Source organism: Fibroporia radiculosa (assembly GCF_000313525.1).
Source record: "Fibroporia radiculosa TFFH 294 genomic supercontigs, scaffold971, whole genome shotgun sequence".
Lineage (NCBI taxonomy): Eukaryota > Fungi > Basidiomycota > Agaricomycetes > Polyporales > Fibroporiaceae > Fibroporia > Fibroporia radiculosa.
The window spans coordinates 62,469-86,014 of NW_012133250.1; the positions used below are offsets into that span (position 1 = coordinate 62,469).

At 50.5% G+C, this 23,546-nt stretch overlaps 7 protein-coding genes across 7 annotated transcripts; 4 read left to right on the top strand and 3 right to left on the bottom strand.

Moving 5' to 3' along the window:
• Positions 1 to 963: 963 nt before the first annotated feature.
• Positions 964 to 4,210, top strand: FIBRA_01885 (uncharacterized protein; the record flags this gene model as incomplete). Its single annotated transcript, XM_012323753.1, has 11 exons — positions 964 to 1,014; positions 1,076 to 1,831; positions 1,896 to 2,132; positions 2,225 to 2,371; positions 2,426 to 2,687; positions 2,746 to 2,888; positions 2,936 to 3,571; positions 3,607 to 3,646; positions 3,683 to 3,767; positions 3,821 to 3,871; positions 3,925 to 4,210. The coding sequence occupies 11 exons, from the start codon at positions 964 to 966 to the stop codon at positions 4,208 to 4,210; spliced, it is 2,694 nt and encodes an 897-aa protein (XP_012179143.1).
• Positions 4,211 to 6,515: 2,305 nt separating this feature from the next.
• On the top strand, positions 6,516 to 7,997 carry FIBRA_01886 (uncharacterized protein; the record flags this gene model as incomplete). Its single annotated transcript, XM_012323754.1, has 4 exons — positions 6,516 to 6,887; positions 6,944 to 6,977; positions 7,032 to 7,094; positions 7,156 to 7,997. The coding sequence occupies 4 exons, from the start codon at positions 6,516 to 6,518 to the stop codon at positions 7,995 to 7,997; spliced, it is 1,311 nt and encodes a 436-aa protein (XP_012179144.1).
• A 683-nt stretch (positions 7,998 to 8,680) lies between these two features.
• Positions 8,681 to 9,200, bottom strand: FIBRA_01887 (uncharacterized protein; the record flags this gene model as incomplete). Its single annotated transcript, XM_012323755.1, has 3 exons — positions 8,681 to 8,888; positions 8,950 to 9,089; positions 9,153 to 9,200. 3 exons carry the CDS (start codon positions 9,198 to 9,200, stop codon positions 8,681 to 8,683), a joined length of 396 nt encoding a protein of 131 aa, XP_012179145.1.
• A 391-nt stretch (positions 9,201 to 9,591) lies between these two features.
• FIBRA_01888 (uncharacterized protein) lies at positions 9,592 to 13,215 on the top strand (the record flags this gene model as incomplete). The annotated part of the gene is made up of 17 exons (XM_012323756.1): positions 9,592 to 9,674; positions 9,751 to 9,811; positions 9,874 to 10,155; positions 10,208 to 10,283; positions 10,338 to 10,492; positions 10,564 to 10,705; positions 10,768 to 11,092; positions 11,150 to 11,314; positions 11,367 to 11,477; positions 11,530 to 11,605; positions 11,670 to 11,764; positions 11,818 to 11,864; positions 11,918 to 12,186; positions 12,249 to 12,275; positions 12,325 to 12,481; positions 12,537 to 12,819; positions 12,870 to 13,215. The coding sequence occupies 17 exons, from the start codon at positions 9,592 to 9,594 to the stop codon at positions 13,213 to 13,215; spliced, it is 2,700 nt and encodes an 899-aa protein (XP_012179146.1).
• A 688-nt stretch (positions 13,216 to 13,903) lies between these two features.
• On the top strand, positions 13,904 to 17,573 carry FIBRA_01889 (uncharacterized protein; the record flags this gene model as incomplete). Its single annotated transcript, XM_012323757.1, has 10 exons — positions 13,904 to 14,728; positions 14,783 to 15,800; positions 16,336 to 16,447; positions 16,504 to 16,595; positions 16,655 to 16,735; positions 16,786 to 16,909; positions 16,975 to 17,041; positions 17,100 to 17,228; positions 17,294 to 17,343; positions 17,417 to 17,573. 10 exons carry the CDS (start codon positions 13,904 to 13,906, stop codon positions 17,571 to 17,573), a joined length of 2,655 nt encoding a protein of 884 aa, XP_012179147.1.
• A 367-nt stretch (positions 17,574 to 17,940) lies between these two features.
• Positions 17,941 to 19,924, bottom strand: FIBRA_01890 (uncharacterized protein; the record flags this gene model as incomplete). Its single annotated transcript, XM_012323758.1, has 12 exons — positions 17,941 to 18,132; positions 18,191 to 18,269; positions 18,324 to 18,424; positions 18,475 to 18,594; positions 18,650 to 18,755; positions 18,811 to 18,960; positions 19,013 to 19,095; positions 19,165 to 19,219; positions 19,276 to 19,353; positions 19,403 to 19,526; positions 19,581 to 19,593; positions 19,649 to 19,924. 12 exons carry the CDS (start codon positions 19,922 to 19,924, stop codon positions 17,941 to 17,943), a joined length of 1,377 nt encoding a protein of 458 aa, XP_012179148.1.
• A 630-nt stretch (positions 19,925 to 20,554) lies between these two features.
• On the bottom strand, positions 20,555 to 22,654 carry FIBRA_01891 (uncharacterized protein; the record flags this gene model as incomplete). Its single annotated transcript, XM_012323759.1, has 13 exons — positions 20,555 to 20,707; positions 20,765 to 20,832; positions 20,897 to 20,945; positions 21,009 to 21,145; positions 21,218 to 21,469; positions 21,527 to 21,606; positions 21,665 to 21,685; positions 21,743 to 21,903; positions 21,952 to 22,002; positions 22,062 to 22,127; positions 22,182 to 22,189; positions 22,254 to 22,546; positions 22,623 to 22,654. 13 exons carry the CDS (start codon positions 22,652 to 22,654, stop codon positions 20,555 to 20,557), a joined length of 1,371 nt encoding a protein of 456 aa, XP_012179149.1.
• Between the last annotated feature and the right edge of the window lie 892 nt (positions 22,655 to 23,546).

Below are 23,546 nucleotides of genomic sequence, written 5' to 3' on the forward strand. Positions count from 1 at the left end.
CTGTTCGTGGCCGACGTCACCTCGGACCCGTTTGCTTGGAGAGTATTCACCCCGCACACCGCCGTCTCCAGATGGCGGAGAGCGGGCGGAGGACGTCGGGGCAAGTGTCGCGGAGCAGCATAGGCGCGGGTGTGGCGTGGGATCCTGCCTGCTGGTCCCGGTTAGGAAGGTGCTGTCATCCCATTCATTAAACCTTGTGTCCTCGGCGACAGATCTGGTCCTTCGTTGACACCACCTGAGTTTATGGCCCTTGCGGCCATTTCCTTCCATTTCCTGCCGCACATCTCCCGCGCCCACCGTGCGATCCGCTAGAGCGACGCCGTGCAGTCCAGCCGCCAGCTCGAATGCTCGGCGGACGCTGGGGGAGTGAGTGTGTAACGCGTGCGGCGCGAGAAGGGGGTCTTCCATTTGACGGGTGCAGTCACGCCCAAACAGGGCACCGGGGCGTTGACATGCTTGGCGGGCATGTCGGCCGTGGATTTCAATTTGCGGACCCTGCCCGGGTTTCTTTTTCATGCAGTCGTCGTCGTCGTCGTCCGTCCGATGATGTCGACGGAGGGGGTGGTGTATACGAACACGAGCGCGCTGGGCACAGGAGACGCTGTGCGTGGCACGGTGAGGGCAGTGCGGTTGCTAGATCGGTCGTGAGCTCCCGTCGGGATCCACGATTGAGATGGCGCGGCGTTCGGCGGGTGCTCGCCCGCAGAAATCTCGCCACGATCTTCTCAGAGCCCTCTCTCAGTGCATGTCCTGTCCCGCCCTGATGTCAGCGTCCAAGATCGCCCTCTCGCGTATATAGTCTCCGGCGGCTCTCATCCATCACCCGTCCTTGTTCTCTCCCTCCCTCTTGTCCTCTTGTCGCCTCTTATTTCCTCCTCCCCGTCTCTTGTACTACTGCTGCTCTCCTTGTATTCTCACCTCCCCTCGTATCTCCCTCCTCCGCGATTGTGCTCGCTTGCTTCAATGGACTGCTCCCCGGTGTCCTTCCCCAGCTTGTCTCTACAGCCCGACGAGGTCCGTCTCGTTTCTCTACACTCCTCGCTCAACTCATCTGGCTTCTATCTATCTATATCAGGCCCAATGCACTGACATCCGTCCGCCGCTCCCCCCGCGCATCCACTCTACACCATCTCTCCCTAGTCTCTGGCATGTGTCACTCCCTCTTCAATCCATTTGCACCAGTCTAAACGTTCCGCCAACTTTTGACAGGGAGCAGGCTCATGCATCGGCACCATCTAGCTTGGCACATCGTTTTCAAGCGCGCTACCGCCCCCAATTACGTCCCCTCGATCTCGCTGCTAGCCCAGAGACAACCCCTCCGAGGGCCAAGCTCGCCTCTTCAGGCCAGCGCAGCGCCTCTGGCTCTCCTTGCCGCCAGCCATCGCTACTGACTCCACCACTGACACCCTCTTCGTCATTCAACTCGGCTACTCACGATGGGCCGTCCACCCCTTCCGAAGTACATTCGTCTCTGCGCTGGATGCATGTTGCCGACGGGATAGGCTTTCCCGGTTCACCAGCTCTAACTGACTCTCCCACGGCCCTGAAAGGACATCAGCCTCTACCCCAAGGTGGATACCTTACCCCATCCAGCGCGAGGTCTCAGTCTATTTCCTCTGATACTGATTCCGGATATGCCACCTCGCCAGCGGGAAGTGTTCTTGATCCCGTCTCAGCGCTCGTAAAGAACATCAGCAGTGTCGACATCACACCTCGCGACGAAGACGCAAATTTGGGATCACAGGGCTTGCCTTTCGATGATCTTAATACCATTTCTGGATTGTATCCCGGAGGAGACCAGAGCGATAGCAATGCTAGTCATTTCCTTCTGGTTAGCTGGCGCCCGCCGTGTATTGGGTTGGACCATACAAGAGCTGACTATATGCGCATGACAGATTCAAAATGTCCCTGTAGACACGCCCGGGGCAAAGCTCAAAGCCATTTTCGCTCCGATGGGCGACATCAAAGGCATCTGGGTGCGGTTTCAGTCATCTCATCGGATCGTGATCCTTGCTTTCTATAACGTGCGGCATGCCATTCGCGCGAAGAGGCAAATTGCTGGACAAGTTCTTCGGGGACTCGATGATGTGCGTCTTGACGCAGGATTCGTAAACGCTGAGCGACTAGAAATGGTAGGTCTGCTTATTTCATGACTTCCGCCGCCTTCCCCCATGATAGTCGCCTGGTGTGTCAAATGCTGAAATTGTTTCACGGATGGGTCTAGATCGCGGGAAAATCTAACTTCATAGATGAGACGGATGGAAAGGTGACCGTATCTGTCGGAGACCGTCGCTTTGAATCGGCGAACTTGCAGAAGTTACTCTCTTCATTTGGCGACCTGATGACATTCGGCGCTGATACTCATGAGTCTGTGAGTCTTGTTCGGGTCTTGGCTCAGAAGAATGCTCAGCTATAGCCTTTTCAGATGTTTCATGCGGAGTATTATGACGTTCGTGATGCTGAGAACGCGTACAGGACGCTCAATGGACGTAACTTTATGGGATGTCTGCTGCGTCTCTTCATTAAGAACGATGCCCCATCACAACGGACACCCTCGCACTCGGATGACCCGTTTCACAGTACGGGCGGTGCCAGGTCAGCTGAATATCAAGTGTCGGACCATCTCACCGAGAACCCCAATCCTGACCAGCAAGAACAATCCGAGAGGGACACGCGTTGCATGGAAGGTAGTGAATTTAGATAATTCTGCTGTTGGCTGGATCGCTTATGCTGTGGCTGCTTCAGGCCGTATTCGCCCCCGCAGTGTAAGCGCCAGCGAGAATATGGGTGCTCCAGATGCCGTTCGAAGAGCGTGCCGAGGAAGAGAGTCGCCGCTGGAGCACAGTAGACGCAGCTCGAATGATCTATTCTTCGACGCCGTCCGCAAGGTACCTTTTCCCGAGATTTCACGAGGTTTTGATTGACATGCCATTAGACCTCATCCACTCCTCAGACTCCGTCTCGACCAAGGAGTATTAGTATCGGACCTGATGAGTTAGCCGGAACAGCAAGATTGCAGCGTCCAGAATTTATACCAGCGCCTGCATACCCGCATTCATACGTCGATTCGTCGTCCTTGTATGTGCCTCCAGAGTACACGTATGTGCACCAGACACCATACTCTGCAATGCCTGGTGCATATGCCAACACCGCCGTTGATGCCGGCGCCAACAGCCAGTGGACTTTCGCCGCTCCACCAGTCCCGACCATCGAGTACTGTCTTCCTCCATCGCCTCGTACGATGTATCATCTTTCCGCTCAGAAGAAGCCTTCCCACTCTGAATATCAGCGCCAAAGCTCTAGTCCTACCGACACCGACGAGTATGATCAAACATACACTACTGCACCCCGCGTGTGTGTGCGTCGCCCTTCTACGTCGCAAGAGGCCTCGTTCGATGGCGCTGAGAGACGTCTTCATGCGAATCCTGGCGGCACACCCCATGTCATCAGCGAGAAGAATCAGCTAAACGTAGAGGCTATCGAGCAAGGAAATGACATGCGCACAACGGTAATGATCAAAAACATTCCGAACAAGATGAGTGACAGGGACCTGCTCGCATTCATCGGGAAAGTCTGCCCTCGTCGAATTGATTTCTTGTACCTTAGGATGGACTTCCAGAACGGCGAGTGACCTCCGATGTTGTATGTGAGCTGTGGTTGCTGATTTTCCGGACACGCCTAGGCTGCAATGTTGGCTATGCTTTCGTTAACTTTATCACAGTGGGAGATCTCTTGCAATTTGCTAAGACCCAGCTTGGTGTGAAATGGTAAGGTATCTCAGTAAACATTCGTCTTGATCCCGCTTACGATGCGCCGTTAGGAATATGTATTCTAGCGAGAAGGTCTTGCAGATGTGTTACGCCACTTATCAGTACGTCATCAGTGTACCTTGATTTGGCCTTTCTCTAAGGCATTCTCTCTCAGAGGAAAGGAGGCGCTCGTCGAGAAATTCAAGAACTCATGTATTATGGATGAGCGCGAAGCTTGGCGGCCGAAGATATTCTTTTCCGACGGCAGTAACCAAGGTCTTCCTGAGCCGTTCCCGCCACCTACCCATCTGCGGAGGAAGGAGCGCAGCTCTCATAACCGGGGAGCTTTGTTTGTCCCAGGTGCTCATTATCAGCAACGACACGACGGCAGTACTCTATATCACCATCGCCCCAGTCCTCCTCGCATGTCTGGCCGTAATGTCAGGAGCGATTGCAAGTGATCGTATTTATCCATTATGACACTCGGCCTCCACCGGCATCATTTCGCTTATCTCTGTATTCTCGTGGCCCGTCGTACTGAGGCGTTCTGGTTTAACCTGTTTAAAATCGTTCGGCGCTTTACTGACTTCGAACTCTGCCTCATTTATCAATTTGCTATCTGCACCTCATCATCATCAGAGCTGCCGTTCGCTGCTATCATATTGCTGCTAACTTTTTTACCATCGCTGTCATTGCATGTGAACTTTGCTCAAATTTCGATTGTTATTCATGCAGACTATACCCAGTCCCGATACTCGCATCTGTAGTTTGTGTACTTACAAAGCTTCTCGATTCCCTCATAGCATGCATCTCATAGGTCTGGAGCCCCACGCCCTCATGGGATTGTAGCGATCAGCGTCGATGTTCGTATTGTTACAACTGTAGACTCCATGTAGTGTAGAATTTACCGCAGACGGCGTTAGCCATCGTATTCAATTCTACTTACTTGAATCTGGGCGAGTGACACCAGCTATCTAGTGATACTAGTATCATTGATAGTGTCGCCGGACACGCTGGCACGGATTTAGTTCCGTCCAGCCTCCGATCACATTTCGCCCAATGCGATCGCAAATTTGAATTATACCAAACACCCCGGACAAAGCCAAAGTTTGACTCCGCGGCAACTTGCGTGAATATTTTTTTCATCGGTTTCCATCCATGATCATCCTTGCAGAGCGAGGTATTCTGTTACTAGACGATCTGTTTATGAATAATCAATGTCCACACAGCCCCCATCATTCTCAGAGACTGAGAGAAAGCCGGGGCTGGAAGGTTGCTTTCCCACTACTACTATAGTACATGGTTCTTTCAGCGTGGTCGCTCAACTTCAATTGTCAGGTCATCCATCAGGCAGTGTTAGCTAGTCGAAATGAATAGTAGCTGCTAATGTCGCACGACGTCCAGCTTGTTCCCATCATGTCACTGGCGCTGTGCGAATCCTCGCGGAAACCCGTGCACTCATGGATGATAACCCTTGGGACTGTCGCGGGGTGGAGACGTCGTGGTCGTTCTTGACCTCCGATCTAGGGGTCTGATGGGAGTGTTTCCAGCGAGCACAACGCTCTCAGCCTGCAACTCGGGGAGTAGGTGCTTTCAAGGAGCTCAGGGCTGAGGAACCCGTAGTTCTGTAGGGTCCTGTATGGGTTTGATAAGCCATGTCAAGATTGGGTTATCTGAGTTGGATTGTGGCGTTTAGGTGTGTGTATTGTAAGTTGTCATCGTCTTGAGTGCTCGCTGATGCCTCTGAACTCCTATCGGACTGATACGCATGCACATTGTTCACCAGGCATTCTATGATTCAGAATGTGAGATGCATCGTCAGCCGACATGCCACGCTGCACAAGAGTGATGCCCATTGTCATAGTAGTGCGTCACCATGAGACAGTTTTCAATTCTTCTCGACAGGACATCTACTGTATTGCGTGTTTTTAGACGACTGTAGGCGAAAGAACGTGTCAGCGCAAGCCTTTGTGTTCCGCCGGGCCGTTTACCGAGCTGCCGTTCGAGAAGATCAAGCGGTATTCCTGTCGGAGTGGTCCTCGTCCTGACCCGGGCCAGACCACGGCAGGACTCAGCATCTGCCCAGATCTACCTGCCTCTCACGCGCGGCCAGCAAAATGAATTACCCCCTCAATATCCTTTGAATGTGTGGTTTTATTAATGCCGTTACGCTCACTTGGCATCACAACCACTAAGTCAAGAAAAGGCGTACTCACCGCGCGGAGGGCACACTCGCCGTGATGCGGGGCTTATCGGCTGCGAGCGTGCGTAGGGACCTTGCTGGGCGCAAATTTCGGGTTAAAGCTCGATCGTCGATCAGGTTCTTGAACGGCTGAATAGATATTCTGATGACTCCATCACTCGAATGTGCGACTGGACTTATGCGATGAGAGTGGCCAGGTACAGACTCTCCAGGTGCGTATGGGTTTCATGGTACGGGCCATTATGCCATCGGCATCTGTAATGGGGCTGCCGTCTTCACAGGGCGGACGAATGGGGGCTTGTGCCGCGGCAATCACTTCGTGGCAGGCACAAAGAGTAATGGACGTGTGGCTCCGCTAGTCAGCGAGCCACGAACTTGGGCGACATCGATGCTGCAGAGCGATTGAAGCGCTGTCCAAGAGGCATGATGCTTCGGCGTGTACTTTTCTCAGCCTTTAGACCAACCTGGCATTATTTTGAAGAGTTTGCCGGCGATGGGTCATATATCAATACCTCCTCCCAATACCGTCTCTCAGCGACGGTCCTCGCACGAATCCTAGCATCATGCCCGCCCCTTCCCAGCTTCACACGGCTATCGCGGCCATGCATACCATGGTGGCCAAGTATGGTGCAGACTTCCCCTCTCGGCCAGAGAATATGTTCGACCCTCCGTCGGGTGACATTGTATTCGTTACGGGCACAACTGGTAGCTTGGGCTGCTATCTCCTCGAGGCACTCGCGACAGACCCAAGCATCGCTCGGGTTTATGCTTTCAACAGGCCCTCAAAGAAGGGTGTTTCCTTGTCCGAGAGACAAAATTCGGAGCTAGGAGATCGTGGGATCGATACGCGCATTTTGCGGTTGAAGAAGGTTGTACTACTGGAGGGAGATCTAACCAAGCCTGCTTGGGGGCTCCCGGTGCACGTCTACGAAGAGGTACGTCATGGGCCCGGTACTCGCTTGCTTTGCTTTAGCTTATCGGAAATTGGTAGCTCCATCGATCTGTAACTCACATCATCCACAACGGTGACGTCTATACTCGTCCGGTAGCAGGCAGCAGATACTCATTTCCGTTTGTAGCCTGGCGCGTCAATCTCGTCTCTCCGCTATCTATCTTCGAGCCCAATATCAAGGGTCTCCGCTGTCTGGTCGACTTTGTACTGACGTCGCCGCATCGCATCATGCCCCGACTGCTTTTCGTTAGTTCCTCGGGCGCTCTATATGGCGGGTGTCTTCCGTTATCGTATTGCACTTATACTCGCTTACCGCGCCCGTCTTTTTCCAGACGCCCCACCCGAGGAAGTCGTACTTGAGACGCCATTGCCTCCTTCTTACGCTGCTGGAAGGGGGTACTGCCAGTCCAAATGGATCGCGGAGGAGATTTTGCACGCGGCTGCAAAAGTCACCGCAATCGACCCACTCATTGTGCGCGTCGGCACGATATGCGCTGGGCCCAGCGGTGTGTGGAACCCAATAGACTGGGTCCCCGCAATGGTGCTGAGCTCCTCAGACCTTGGGTGTCTCCCGGATGAAGAGAGGGTAAATAATTCTAGTCTGTCGCATGTCTACCGCAATAACACAACTGATGCCGACTCGCAGAGCGTGGATTGGGTCCAGTTCGACGTCGCAGCTCGCGCGTTGGTTGAATTGCGCGGTGCGTCCAACAACACGCGCACGATGCACGTCGTGCACCCCCGTCCCGCCCTGTGGCGCACCATTGTTGCTGTTCTCGCGCAGGAGCTCGCCCTCCCGATCGTACCGCTGAAGCAATGGCTCGCACTGAACCAACCCTCTGGGAGCTCGGCGCCGGCTCAGTCGACGTCTGAGAAGCTGGCGATCGTGCGAGCGGCCCGGACAGCGAATAGCGCGATGGCGTTTGGGTGGAGTGGGATGGACACAGCGCGAGCATGTGAAGCGTCCTCGACGATGGCGGACCCGCATATCAGAAAGGTGGGCGTGGAGGACGTCAAGCAGTGGGTGGCATATTGGCGCAGAATCGGTTTTTTGAAACCAGCAGCGGAACAGTCGTCGCTTGCAAGGCTCTGACGGATAATGTGGTCAGCTTGGGCTGGATGGTTGTCATTGCGAACCGGGATTTAGGTATTAGAGATGGTAACAGATTGTGCGCTTCGTCCTTTGCTTGGTCGAGAACGTCGTGAACACGATTGGCTTCGAAGTGTCGGCATACCACTCGATCGCCATATTGCTATGCGACCTATGATTGATGCTTGACTCGAGAGGGTATCAGTGGCACTGCGACAGGCGCACTCACTCCCCTGGTGGAGCCCCTCGACACAACTCATTCTCGATTGTCCACGCCCATTTCCTCTGATCATCTCTGAAGGCCATAGATGAAAGCTCTGAATCATGAGAGATGACATAGTCGACACTGCGCCACCACCTGCGCCTGCCTTCGTGTCAATACAAGTATGAGTTGAATGAAACAAACCCGCTGACGAGCATCTTTCGATAGAGAACATTTCACACACTAAGGAACATTGCAGTGATATTAGACGAGGCGCATAACCTTCGATACTATTGCGACAAGTGTAATCTAACAAAAGTCAAAGTCATGGTGATACCTCTGCGCAATCTCCGTTGCTCAATTCACATTGTAACAAGCAATGCGAACGGATTACACGGCCATGGTAACATTCGTCAGCATCGGTTTCGTGCATCCGGACTAAGGCCCGCAGCGGAGATGAAGGGGATGAGCGGTAGGAGTTCCGTCATGATATGGGCGTTTGAAGCGAAGCTGACGTTTTACGGAGTGGCAACGAGTACCGGTAGACAGTCTGAGCAGGGGGCTTGACCATATCCTCGACCCTATCGCCAAGTTTGAGCATCGTCCACCGGACGACACGGGGGTCACGGCGCATTATCGCGTTCAGGTCGTGTAGCGTGCGCGGGGATGCATCAAAGTACATCATCCAGTAGCTAGAAGGGTCAACGTTAGTGTTGGAAATCTGGCTGACTGGTTGGTGCAGGAAAGACGTACTCGCCGATTTGGTGGTACTGTTTGTGTCGCCGCATACGCTGCGGGAGCGAGAGTGTACCCATGTTGTAAAATCTCCGTACGACCCCGCCATTGGTCAGAACGTGTGATGAGGCTTGGTGCACTAGCTGCTTCAGGTGTTGCTGTCACCAGGGACATCCGGGGTGAGGGATGCCACATGTAAGACAATTTTGAGAAAGACTCACGTATTCCGGATAGTGCGCCGCAATGCATAGCATCTGGTAGAACGGCATCGTTGCTGGACTTGTCGGCGACCCAGAGTGCTGTCGTTGCGAGCGGGGATGTTGGGCGTCTAGCAGAAATATAGGCCTATTCGTCCACGTGCCAGCAGTCAAAATGACACGCCTTCGGCGAGGTCCGATCCACACGACCTCCTCCTCCTCCCCAGAATTTGGTGTTCTGACCTGTCGCCGGTCTCTCCTCCTACTGCATCCGCATCCGTTCCAGCACGTTCTGAATTCATCCCCATAAATAATGGCTACGAAGGCTGTGAGTATCTTTCTGATCTGCAATCAATTGCAGCCACAATGCATACAGATTGACTTGACCGGACGTCCCGAAAACAGACTGTAAAATGTATGGAGCTTCCCTATGCTTTGTTTGTGCTGATCTGTCCTGAACATTATGGAGTATCCAGCCGTCATCTCCGGTGACTCACTCGTTCTGCGCGAAGCACTTGGTCCGCAGGGTCAAATACCTAAGGAACAGTATGTTGTCTCCCTTTGTCGCTGTCATCTTTATATTAAGCTAACCACTTGGACTCGCTCTTTCCTTGTCACTCAGCGTCCTTCATCTTGCCGACATCTTAGCGCCGCGTGTGGGATCGTCCACGAGAGAAGATGAGGTGCAATTATTCTTGTTGATTCTCCCCCTTTTGACATCTAATCGCGATTTGTACTAATCTAGGACTGGGCATTTGAATCGCGCGAGTTCTTGCGTACGCTCACTGTAGGCAAACCCATTACATTCACTGTTGCACACTCGCTCTCGCCGAACGACGACATTTCACGCGACATCGGCTATGCGGATATGAATGGCGTAGACGTTGCGGGGGAGCTGCTCCGGAACGGCTGGGCTAAGATGAAAGAACTCAAACGCGACCCAACGGAGGATGACATTCGTAGACGTGACCTGGAGGCGGAAGCGAAAGCGGCCGGTAAAGGTGTCTGGAATCCGCATGGTCAAAAGGTAAGCACTAAGTATCATATGTATGCCCAGCGCCGAGGCTGAACACAGGAAGGCGCGTACGGTCCACTACATGATGCCTACGGATTCGCAAGGTTTCATGTCAGAATGGAAGGGCAAATCGCTGGAAGGTAAGTTGTAAAGGTCGTAAGATGAATTGATCATTGACTGTTGATTCATCCTAGCCCTTGTTGAGCAAGTCAAGGACGGCTCAACCCTGCGCGTTCGACTGTTCATGCCCGAGGGGGATCACCAGTTCATCAACCTCGCGCTCGCTGGTGTCCGCTGTGCACGTGTCTCCAGTAAACCGGATGAAGAATCAGAGCCGTGGGCTGAAGAGGTGAGCATGCATTGTTCTCCATCTATCCAGTCATGAATTTGTTGAAATTGACAGGATGATTTGTATGTTAGGCCAAGTACTTCACTGAAGTCCGCCTTTTGCAGAGATTCGTCCGAGTGCAGCTATTGTCTCTCCCCAGCTCGACTGCTACGCCTTTCCAAGCCAGCGCCAATGCTGTTGCGCCTCCCACAGCGACCATCTTTATCGGCACAGGTACGGTGCCCTTGTTGAAGTGACCCTAGTGCTAGGACGTTCATGCATGATTTGATTTTCAGTTCTCCATCCAGCAGGTAGCATCGCAGAAGCACTGGTTACCGCGGGTCTCGCACGGGTCGTCGACTGGCACGCCGGCATGCTTGCGAGCGGGGGTCAAATGGAGCGTATACGTGCTGCAGAGAAAGCCGCCAAGGAGAAACGCAAGTATTTGTACGAGAAACTGCCGACTACTTCTACCAAAACGAACAGCGTAGCTGTCAATGGAAGCTCCCGAGCGTTCGACGCAACTGTCGTCCGTGTATGGACAGGCGATCAGCTCTCTGTAGTTGACAAGGAGTCTGGAAAGGAGCGCAGATTGCAGCTGAGCTCTACACGGGGGCCTAAGTAATGCTCGTTTCTATCAGTGGATAATTGAATACTAAAGCTGGGGATCTCCCACAGGCTTTCTGATCCTAAACAAGCCTATTACGCTCACGAAGCCCGCGAATTCCTTAGGAGACGGCTCATTGGCAAACATGTCAAGGTTCATGTTGATTTCATTCGCCCTAGGGATGGTGAGTATGAGGAGCGGGAGTGTGCAACTATCCGACATGGTAGCCAAAATTCGTATGTTGCAGTAACATTTTCTTGACTCGTGGATCATAACTGTCACGTGTAGGAACATCGCCGAGCAACTCATTGAGAAAGGCCTTGCCAGTGTAGTCCGGCATAAGCGTGACGATGAAGACCGATCTCCCGACTTCGATAAACTCATGGCCGCTGAACAAACGTATGTATTCTTCAAATCGAGAACGCGTCTAATGCTCCTGACGACCTTGTAGTGCAGTTGCCGAATCGCGTGGCATTCACTCCGGCAAGGAGTTTCCTCCGCCCAAGCAGCCACTCAACCTCTCGGATGTAATCTCTCCATCTCTCGTCCCAGCGTGTTCACACAGCCCTCATATTTCTTCAATTTCTTTAGTCACATAATCGCGCCGCACCCTTCATCAATGGCTTCAAACGGACAGGAAGAATCCCAGCTGTCGTTGACTATGTTGCCGCAGGTTCCCGGTTCAAGTAAGCATCCAAACTGACGAAATTCCGTGCATCGTGTAACATTCTATCTACAGAGTTTTCCTACCAAAAGACAACCAAGTCCTGACGCTCGTTCTCAGTGGTGAGTTCAGCTTCTTGAGATGTAACCAGTTGTAGCTTCACAAAGCTCTGTAGGCATTCGCGCACCTCGAACAGCTCGGAACCCTTCTGAAAAAAGCGAAGCATACGGGCCCGAAGCATACGACTTTGCGACCCGGCGATACATGCAGCGCGATGTTGAAATCGAGATCCATGACGTTGATAAATCTGGTGGTTTCATCGGCGCATTGTATGTGAACAAAACAGAGAACGCCGCGATTGCGCTCGTACGAGAAGGTCTTGCCACTGTCCACTCGTACTCAGCAGATGGTCTGTCATGGGTGCGCCAATTGTACGATGCTGAGGTAAAAGTCTATGTCCGATGTACAAAAATGCCCGTTTTGACGCGTTCCATTGTCGTACGTAGTCAGAAGCGAAGCGGGAGGGCCGTAATGTCAGACATTTTGATGTAATTTGGTCGAAGGAGTCTGACAGTGTAACAGATCTGGAAGGACTATGACGAAGAGGCCGAAAAGGTTCAGGAAGTTCCACAAGAAATGGACAACGAAGCCCTTAAACCGGAGTACCTCGACGTTATCGTCAGTGACGTACGGACGAAGAACGGGTTCAGTTTCTCGGTCCAGATACTGAACACGGAAGGTTCGCCACAACTCGTTAACGTAGGCCGCTTTGTGCTGAAACTGGCTTCTGATAGGAATTGCCTCGCTCGAGAAACTCATGCGAGACTTCTCACTACACCACCAAGGTAGCACAGCAGCGCCAGGGTTCGTCCCCAAGGGGGGTGACTTGGTCTCCGCAAAGTTCTCCGATGGATCGTGGTACCGTGCCAAAGTGCGGCGTGCATCGCCTATCAAGAAGGAAGCGGAAGTGACCTTCATCGACTACGGCAACCAAGATACGATCGGCTTCGCCAACATCCGACCCTTGGATCCCAAATTCCGATCGCTACCTGGCCAAGCCCATGATGCACGACTCAGGTGAGCTATGGTTATTTTGATGAGAAATCTTTATTTACGCAAATGGTCAGCTTTGTGAAGCTGGTCGGCGAAGAGAGCGAGCACCACGCGGAGGCTATCGAACGGTTCCGCGCGCTATGTGAGGGCCGCAAGCTGGTTGCCAACACTGACCAACGAGAGGGCTCTCTCTTGCACCTACGGCTGATCGATCCCACCGATCCCGCTGTGCAACAGGACAAATTCGCGTCCATCAACGCCGATCTCCTGCGCGAGGGACTTGCAACGATAGATCGAAAGAGTTGCCGCTACTTGTCTGCGTATCCTAGTGTTGTGAAGAGTTTGCAGGAGGCGGTGAACGCGGCCAAGAGAGAGCGATTGGGCATTTTCGAGTATGGGGATGTTGAGGAGGATGATTGAGGGCTATCACTGTGGAACGCATTCATAAAAGGGCCGGGCTGTGAGCTGCGTTGAGGTAGTCCGCCCAGTATCATTAACTACCCAGCTCCTTATCTAGCTTTGTGAAGCTGAGAAGTGAAATTCGCTACACCAACAGAAGTCCGTCAACAAACTGAAGCTGTTGACATAAGATCTGTCACCAGTTTCACCAAAAAAACTTACATCCAACGTATTCAGTGACCGACTCGTGACTTGTGACCGACTCGTGGCTTGTCTGCGACAAAGCATCGCCGCTACAGTATGATCACGGTGCCGGATGATTTCCCTGTTTATATGGAACCTCATGCGCGAGTCGAGTCGACGCGTGCTACTGGTAGGACGCGACGAGCGCGGTCCACGTGATCGTATGAATAGCACCAAATTAAATATTCAAAGCTCGGTTTCTCCGTACTTTGTTCCGCCTGCATGGCGAAGGCTTTTCATTTACAAGCTTCTTGCCATGCATGATACCCATTGCGTGCTATCGATACACGGTGCTGAAGGCTGAGCGGTTCCAAATCCTCCCCACTTAGGCCACATTTTCGCCCTCTCGTTGCTCTGCCAACTATGCTCAAATCGACTCTGGGCAGAGTTGCTTCTTGCTACCAAACTGGTAGCCCAGCCAGAACAAGTCCCTTGAAAATTTGTGCGTGTCGTCGATGTTTACGCAATGCGTAAACATCGAAATTTCTTTCTGCTGCTTGCCGCTGATGCGCTATCCCCCTTTCCACCCTCTGTCAACTTAGTCGCATCTCAGCGTCATAGAAACAATCTAAAAGGCCAGCACTGCTGTTATGCCACGCACAGTGCTTTTCCAGTTCCTCAAAATTCCCCACCCGACTTGGTGGAGCTCGGATTTCTGCGCCCAAAACCACAGGAGCCATCTAATAGCTTAGGTCTGACCGCGGACGACCTCAAAGCGGAACATGCGTTGAAGGAAGCTGTGCGAACACTAAAGACGCCTCGGCAGCTGCGTCTATTCTTTGTTCATCTCCTAGTCAACTCCTGCGTTCGCTCGCCCATATCCACCTGGCATACCTTCCAGGATGCCTTCGCGCTAGACCACATTGTACGAAGCGATAACATCAACATTGGTGTGAACCAAGCCTTAGAAGAGATTGGTCGTTCGCTCGAGGAGCATGGGAAGTCCTTAGGGGTTTATGGGCTGCCAGAACCGGCTTTTCACAGTCGTGAAGTCGAGCTAGAGTTCGCTCAGTGGAAGGATCGCGAGTTTTTGGCTACACGCGCTGCCAAAGCTACGGCGAAGCTGAATGCAGAGCAATATCAGGTATACTCGGAGATTTTGGATGCTGTCGATGATGGACGACCATTGTGCGCTTTTGTAGATGGGAAAGCAGGACGGGGGAAAACATTCTTAGTAAACGCCATATGCAACAAGCTACGATCTCTGGGGCGGATTGTTTTACCAACCGCTACGTCTGGCTTTGCTTCACAGTTGTATCCGGGAGGGAAAACGACGCATTCGACATTCAAGGTGAATGAGTCTTGCTCTGTTGTTGCCAATGAGTCCCATCTTAATTATTATTAGGTACCAGTTGATGACGAAATTGTTGATCTGGAATCTCCTATTGAAGCACACGACCCTCGTGGAGAGCTCATTCGCGAAGCAGCTGTCATCATATGGGACGAGGCACCTATGGCGAAGAGCTCTGTACTTAAATGTGTGGAAGAAACATGTCGAAGAGTTATGTGCAACGATCTCCCTTTCGGTGGCAAGGTTGTTGTTCTCCTTGGCGACTTCCGGCAAACATGTCCAGTCATCCGGCATGGCACAAGGCGACAAATTGTCAATGCTTCCATTCTATCATCTCCCTTGTGGCGGCAATTTTCCCTATATCGACTCACACAACCTGTTCGCAATGCCGAGGACATGCCTTTTGCCGAGTTTGTCGATTCTATTGGTGATGGGGCTGGTCCCCATGTCCCTCTTGACATGTTGGGGAAAGTAAGCCACAGAGACGAATTGATAGATTTCGTTTATCCTCAAACAACACTAGCGGACCCAGTCAAATGTCTCAAACGCGCTATCCTTGCACCGACGAATGATCAGGTAGATGAGTATAACGAAGAAATCCTCAGTCGAATCGACGGTGTCCAACGCACGTATCAGAGCGCTGATTCGCTAAAGGAGGATGAAGAAATCGATGGTGTATCCCCAGAGACCGTGCTTAAGAACGTGGAGCGAATGCCTCTACCAGGTGTTCCTTCTCATGGACTCACCGTGAAGGCCAACGGCGTATACCGGCTGATGTGCAATTACGCCCCCGATAGAGGACTTGTGAAAAATACGCGGGTGGTCATCAAATCTCTAGGCAAGCGAATCATCACCGTCCGTATTCTCAGGGGCCTCGCTGGTGTCAGTGTTTTGGATGCAGAAGACATACTCATCTCACGGATATCTTTTACAACGCCGCTCGAGTCTGGGCACACTCTCGTGCGTCGGCAGTTCCCACTATCACCAGCCTACGCAACGACATTTAATAGCTGCCAAGGGTTGACCCTTGATGTTGTCGGTGTCGATCTCACTCGACCTGTATTCTCGCATGGTCAGCTCTACACTGCGCTTTCTCGCATCAGACATCGGACACATGCTATGGTTCGTCTTCGGCCAGGCCACACTCATACCCGAAACGTAACCTACCGTGAAATTTTGCCCTAATATAGTATTCGTAGAGGTATGTTGGATGTATAGTACTGCACTTGCTTTGATAATTGCTATCCACCCTTCAGTCTATAATGCATCATTAGATTTTGCCCGCTCGATGACGTCATTCCTTAATTGTACACGGGAACAATTTGCTGCGGCTGCTTACTCAGTGGCCGCAATCTCGCCTTGATCATGTAGAACTCTAGTGGTCTAACACTGGGCAATTCTTGAGCTTCAGACTCAGTACATTTAACATGGCTACTCTCAAGATTGACACAACCGTTAAGCTGTCATCTGGTGTGTGGATACATTTCTACTTCTATTTGGATCACTGGCACAGTGCTTCCAAAGATGTGGCTGAACAATGACATAGCCTCGCATATAACTCATTGGTGATGAATTTACAATAAACATCTGATATATCTTCACAACAGGTTTTACAATGCCCATGCTCGGTTTCGGTGTTGCATATGGTTTTGACAAGCCGATAGACACCAAGATAATCACCAAGCCGGCCCTTTTAGAAGCATTTAAAACTGGATATCGGTACACAATTCAATTATTGTTGGTTGCATGATGTGATGGTAATCGTCAACATCCAGCCATGTCGACACAGCTCGATCTTATCGAAATGAGATTGAGGTGGGTGAAGCGATTGAGGCGAGCGGGCTCAAGAGGGATGACTTGTTCGTTAGTGCGTTCTCTATTATACGAGTCTTCAGATTCCCATTTGGCTGACTACGTCATCATTAGCTACGAAGATCCATAGTGCCATCCATGGATTCGATAACACAATCCGTACTGTTGATTCTTCGCTAAATGATATGGGCCTCGGTATACTCAAGTTCATATTTGCGCGTCTATATTTACTGAATTATTACCAGACTATATTGATTTATATCTCATACATGATCCCAAGGCCGGGTCAGAGCTCCGCCTTGAGACTTATAAGGCCCTCCTTGAGGCAAAACGACAGGGAAAAATACGCAGTGTTGGGGTCTCCAATTAGTATGACTTCACGCACCAATTATAACCATAATTGACACGCTTTCAATTTTGTATCATATATCCAGCTCTGCTAAACATCTCGAAGAGATCGTCGCTGCAGGCTATGAATTGCCATCCGTAAACCAGATCGAAGTGCATCAGGCTTGATCTTCCGTCGTCTAGTAACTCATCTCTCCGCTTGATGTTCTAGCTGCATCCGTTCTGCCAACAGAAGCCCATTGTCAACTACTGCAAGGCGCACTCGATAATAATACAGGCCTATTGTCCCATCGTCCGCGGGCGACTAGACAATTCCGTCATCCTTGGTGTAGCCCGTAAGGTCTGTCATTCCTTACTACATCCTCTTGACGTCTCTCTCAAAGTCTACTTATCTTATTTACATAGTACAACAAGGACCCTGCGCAGATCCTTTTGCGATGGTCTCTCCAGCACGGGTACGCATGAAGTCAACAAATCACGTCCAGATCATCTCCGAGAAGCTAATTGTAACATCACTCTTGAATTCAGGTTCGTGCCTCTCCCGAAATCATCCCAGCCTGCTCGCATCTACTCGAACGCGGCACTGTATGACTTTCATTTGACGGAAGGAGACATGTCTGAGCTGGACGCACTGGATAAGGGCAACGATGGAGCAATTAGTTGGAATCCTGTCGATGTAGACTGACGTAATTGCAGCAGTATTGCTACAAATGTTCATTTCACTCAACTCACCGCATCTTTGCTCATATCACTGGCTGTAATAACGCGCGCATCCGTCTTTCCTGTAAATGTTCTCCAACCCTAACCTCATCCATGGCCTCGATGGTTTATTCGTCAATGGCGTCGACGAAGATAATTAAGTTACAGCGAGCACACCATCAACAATAACACGATGCCGCGTCCGCAAAGAAATTAGATATTGTCTCCCGATGCTGAAAGGGAAAAGTAGCTGAACAAGATCTCGCGCGACGGTACAAAACAATATGAAGCATTGGTATATCAAATGGGCAACCATATCATGCAGCACGACGACCACGCTCTATCTGCGTTTCTTACAACTCAGCCTTCAGAGATCCTTGAGGTAGATCGTTTCTCTTGTCATACAGTTCCATAGCGGGTTGCGCTCCGCTTGCCTTCAATTCCGCAGCTACTCGCTCAGCACCCTCCATGATGCGCAAGACATTGCGCCCCGTGAGGCCCGCAAGCTCATAGCCGGTCCATCCTCGGGCGTATAGCTCGGCAATCTATATGGAGGTCTTAGAAGGCATATATCTGATTATACGATTTAATATGATTGCTCACTAGATCCGGATACTTCGAAACATCTTCGAGTCCCTCAGGAACACTGTCGATGCCGTCATAGTCGCTACCAAGTCCAACGCTGTATCGCATTTTAGCGGGCGTGAGTAATTGAGATTGTGTGTGAAATACGCACTGAGCTTTGCCCATCCTGTTTGCGAGGTATTCAATATGATCAGCAACAACATGAAGAGTAGCTTTCCCGGGCTTTGCAACAAACTGTGGCGCAAAATTGACCTGAACGATACGGTCAATGATGCGAATGGACTCATCAAAAACATACATACCATGATAACTGCATCCACTTTGCCTTCTGTAGTTCCAATCTTCTCTAGAATGTCATCAGGCACATTCCGCGCGACGTTGTGCACTGAACGAGCAGAAGAATGAGACCAGATGAGAGGAGCCTTAAGATAAATGAGATGATCGTGCTGTGTATAGGTAAAACGATCCAACGCCCACCTTTGTTATTTCCAACGCTTGCCTCGCTGTATCGTCCGATGTATGACTGAGATCAACAAGCATGCCCAATCGGTTCATTTCCTTGACGAGAACACGTCCAAGGGGACTTGGGATGATGGTTCACACACGAGGGCGATGTGGAAATAGTTTTGAAAACACACCTCAGTCCACCCCATTTGGGTTCCATTGGGACCAGGTATCCGCCGGAATCGGCAAATGCATTATGGCACATGTGGGTCAATGTGGCGTATCGCACACCGAGATCATAGTACTGGCGCAGCACAGCAAGTGAATTCCCTAGCTGGTGAGCACTATTACGAAACATCATCAGGAATAACAGCTTTAAGCAAAAAGAAAACTCACCCTTCAACGCCAAGCATACTAGCAATCTTCCCCCTGCTGATAGCAGACTTGGCATCTTCCGAGGTGAGCGCGAGCTCGAACGTCTGGAGGTAGCATGTTAGTGTTAAATAAATAATTATTTGTATCGTAACAGAAAGGCATGCAAAACGCACGTCAGAGTACTTCTCAATAAGCAATTTGGATACATCAATCTGTTCAAGCGTGTCTCTGGCAAGAATCGTCACTATGTGCGCACTGAAGCACCTTTTATGGACTGGGCTCACCGTACTCGCCAAGTTGCGTTAATGAAATCCTCGCCATCATCAAGGTCGGCGTGGGCGGGACAAGCAGTGTAAACCGACCTGCAATATTAATGAGAATTTGCTACCAGGAATACACGATACGGCTCACCAAAAGAACCCCCCTACTCTGCCCTTCCGTAGGCGGGGTATATCCACATGCTTGGAGACGACTCCGTTCAGGTCGAAGGCAGAGATATTGTTGGCGTAAGTCGTTCGAGCGTATTCCGGAAGATCTAGGGACCAATGATTCAGGTATGCGTACTTCAGTTGCTCTTACAGTAACGCACCTATGTGCCCGTCCTGTTAAAAGAATGGTCAGCTGGGAAAATACCACGAACATCGATGGATTGCATACAATCACAGGGGCAATATCCAGTACTCTCTGGGCAGCCTCCTGCGGGTCTTTCGGGAGCACAATATCATCACGTCCCATCTTCTTCCACAGTAGCGCCATAGATATGACGCCAGCGATGAAGGCAGCAGTGAGGACGCCATAGACAACTGCGCGGACTTTCGTCGCCCGGTGCCTCTTCTCATCCTTAGCGGCAAGGTCCCCGAGATTGGTGTCGCGGGCGAGGTTTGATTCGCCCGCAAGTCCGAGGAGAGGATCACGTTCTCCATTAGAAGACATGGTGCGAATCAAGTTCGCCGTACAAACCCAAGATGGACGTTGAGGGTAAGGAACACGGGTGACAGAAATTAGCAAGCTCGTGAAAGTCAAGTCGCAGTCTGAGACATCTTCCGCACGTGACCGCGGCCATTTTGAAAATGATTTTGGCAACACTCTCACCTCCATGCTAACTTATATTTTTTGGGCACTCGGCGCACGTCGAATGCAGCTTCAAAGGCACCATCTCCCTTTCTACAGATTGTCCTACCCCTGCCGTCTGCTGCGTGACCTCACTTAGTGCATGCCCTCCGTATTTGCGCGTAACTGTCTCTGCTAGCCGCGGTGCGTCTCTACAGCTGTCCCTGTCGCTTGGACTCGTTCCGTTTTGTCTCAGACCGCATATGGAAACATCTTTCAGCCTGTGCACGGTTAGCAGCGGAGGCTAATTAATAGCGTGCCAATCAGCCAGAGATTGTTACCGAGGCTCCTTAAATTCTCTTCCATCCATGTGCTCCTGTCGCGACTAAGTAATTCAGACTGCTGGGCGATATGGCCAATCTACATGGGTTATACATGAATCACAAGGCATTAACTTCATATGCATCAGGTATCCCAGCCCTCGCTCTGTTGCCGATCATTCTGGTTAACCTATCATTCTTGTTTGCACTGCTTATCAGAGACCTTTGACTGTGATTCTGCTTCTCGCACAGACTCCCCATATTTGTTTTTGTAAAATGCAATGACGTCCTCGTCCTCTATGAAAAGGCATTGCGTAAACGAACGATAAAGCGCGTAAAATGAATTCTATATCCCGAACATGGAAGAGTCAGTTCGGAAAGTTCAATCAAAAGCGGTGCGTACCGTTGAATCATATACATAATGGTCTTTCAGAACACCACGAATACACTCTGTAATCTCTGGTAGATTATCTGCGGTGATCTTACATTCAGCTTTGATCATTTCAGCAAGCTGTATGTATTCAAGGTTGCTTACAGAACGGAGCATGGGCAAATAAATGGTGTGCTACGTGGCAATGCACGACCTATATAATTATCGTTAATATGGACATTAATAATTAGGTTCAAGAATCCAAAATGCCACGCACATTATGCATGAAGAACCGTCCCATGCCACCAAGAAGGGGTCGATCTATTGTCGCGATTGCTCCTCGAATCCAAGTCCACTCTTGCTTGCGGTAATGTGGCACAGTGGGATCCGAGTGTTGCAGAAATGTGACCATCACTGCCAAGTAAGAGGCCAATGGTCAATTTTAGATTACTATTAGGTCTAGCGCAGCTATGCGTCGAAAGTTACCTATCCTAATGAAGTCGAGTAAATTCATCGGCGCGTTCCATTGGTTGACGAAACGCAGTCCACTCACCAATGATTGCAGAACTGTGCGAAGCACACGAAGATTTAGACCACAATATCCAATAAGCAGCATACGCACCATGAACGGAATAAAGTAGTAAGCAGTGACCGTCTTCAAACCGTACATCCCGATCATACAGTACAAGACGTATCCCATTCCAAGAACTCCGAGGTCGGATAACACAATTCCCATCCCTATGTCGCTCACATAGTGAGTTGCACCTCTACACGTCCCTGAAGTCCTAAACGTACGCTCATCAGGGCGGAAAATGGGAGAACGTGGCGAAAAATGGCTGGAATTTAGGTATTTTTTGCATCCCATAGAGTTGATCCTGTGTGGAAAGCATCAATTGTGTACTCTTAGGCTTACATTGAATGAATTTTTCGTACGTAAGGTATAGCCACCAACCGCTGGTGAAGATGGTATAGGTGAATACGTTCTTGAATACGGTCATCTTAAACACTTACGCAAATTGCATGAAAAGCAATCGCATTAATGTAAAGATGGGTGCCTCGTCAAAAACATCCAAGAAGTCTTTGGTAGTCGATTGAGCCCTCGGTGGCAAATTGTATCGGCTCCGTCCATGTGGAACGTAGTTGACGTCCCGTTCGACAGACCCCACTGTGCGCTGAAATTGTCTTGTGAGACATTGTGCAGTGAGTATTAAAAGACTAACATGATGCGTGTTGTGACTTGATTTCCAGGCGAAGAACGGGGATAAGATGAACTGTGGTAAAATTTGATACTTATTTCACCAACGAATACAGAAGTAGAAATATGGCATACAGAGTGGAGAAAATAGCCTAGAATATCATTCGCATACCCTGAGTTGTACAAGGATTGATGTCCGAGCTGAGAGAGTATATGAGCATATAATCCGGCACGACTCGACATGCAGAACCTCACCTCGTGCCCTTTGCATGAAGACATCTAGTTCAGCTCGGCTGTAAACATGACACATGACACTACGTCGCTTACCGAGAAAGAAGAAACTTGAGAACGCAAGTCCTTGCATCCACCAATACGTTACCCACAATAACCCCTTCACAAGTCTCATCTTCACAAGTCCTAGCAAGGGGATATAATCACAAATTCCACTAGTGACGATCCACTCGATGGAGGCCGCAAAGTAAAAGAATGCAATGCAACAGCCAATGTCGCGAACATAGTAGTATGTCGAAACCCACGCATTCTTGACTAGAAGATGCTTGGGCACAGAGTCGCGGACCTCCTTATAGGTAATATTGGGGGCGACGAACGACTTGCATACCCTGGAAGGATTTAGATTTACGACATATAATATGCGTAACGTGACTCGCGACAACGAACGAGTAAAGCCTTACATACCTTTCTTCATATTCGAGGCTGTCGGAGAACATTCCGGCTGGGTTTGTGCAACTAGAGGAGAGACTGTGGAATGTGGCGACGCAACCTTATACAATCTAGGATCGTTTCTCTATATAAGGATCCGGAAATTAATAGACCGCGAGATTCTCTGATCATGATAGTGTCATTTTCGTGGGACATGAAAGCAGCTGCACGGCCAGCAGAAGACCGAATGCATCAAGAACGGAAGCGCAGAAGATTTTGGATATATAGTAAGCAGAATGCCTTGTACCTAGCTGAGAGTGATCATGTGAAGCTAAAATTCTAGGATTATCTGACATAGTTGCGAACCATCGGGTGAGTCATCATTGATATCTTGGTATCATGTCAAGTCATGGCAGTCAGGGGTTCGCACCTCTTACGCGCAGAGCTCAAGAAGTTACCAGCGTGTGCAAAGCGTGTGTGAGGGAATTTACAAAAAAGCCAAGCTCTGATGGTACGTTACACCACAACGGGGTGTCATTGTTGTAGCTAGTCTGAGAGCATATTCGCCGGGTATAAGGAGTCCCGCGTCTACCCGAATTCGGTTCGCTATGTAGACCTTATCCAATCTAGCATTTGGTACTATATCATAATGCATTCAAGTTGATAGACTCGTACTCGAACCACTTACGGACCTTTCGAAGCAGTGCACTATCTCGCTCAATTTGAAGCCTCCCTATCCGTTGGGGCCATCTGTTCTGGGTCTAACCCCAAAGTCGGACCCTTGGACTTCGTAACGGATCGAAGCGGGTCAGTCACTGAGCCTAACGCCACCGTTCGTAAAGTATCCGCAAATCTCGAAGACGAAGAACTACATCCTGATCACTGTCACGGACCTAGAATTGGCCAATGCAAAGGAGTCAGAATTCCGAGTGAATCTCTGCATTCGTTTTGCTCAAGCCA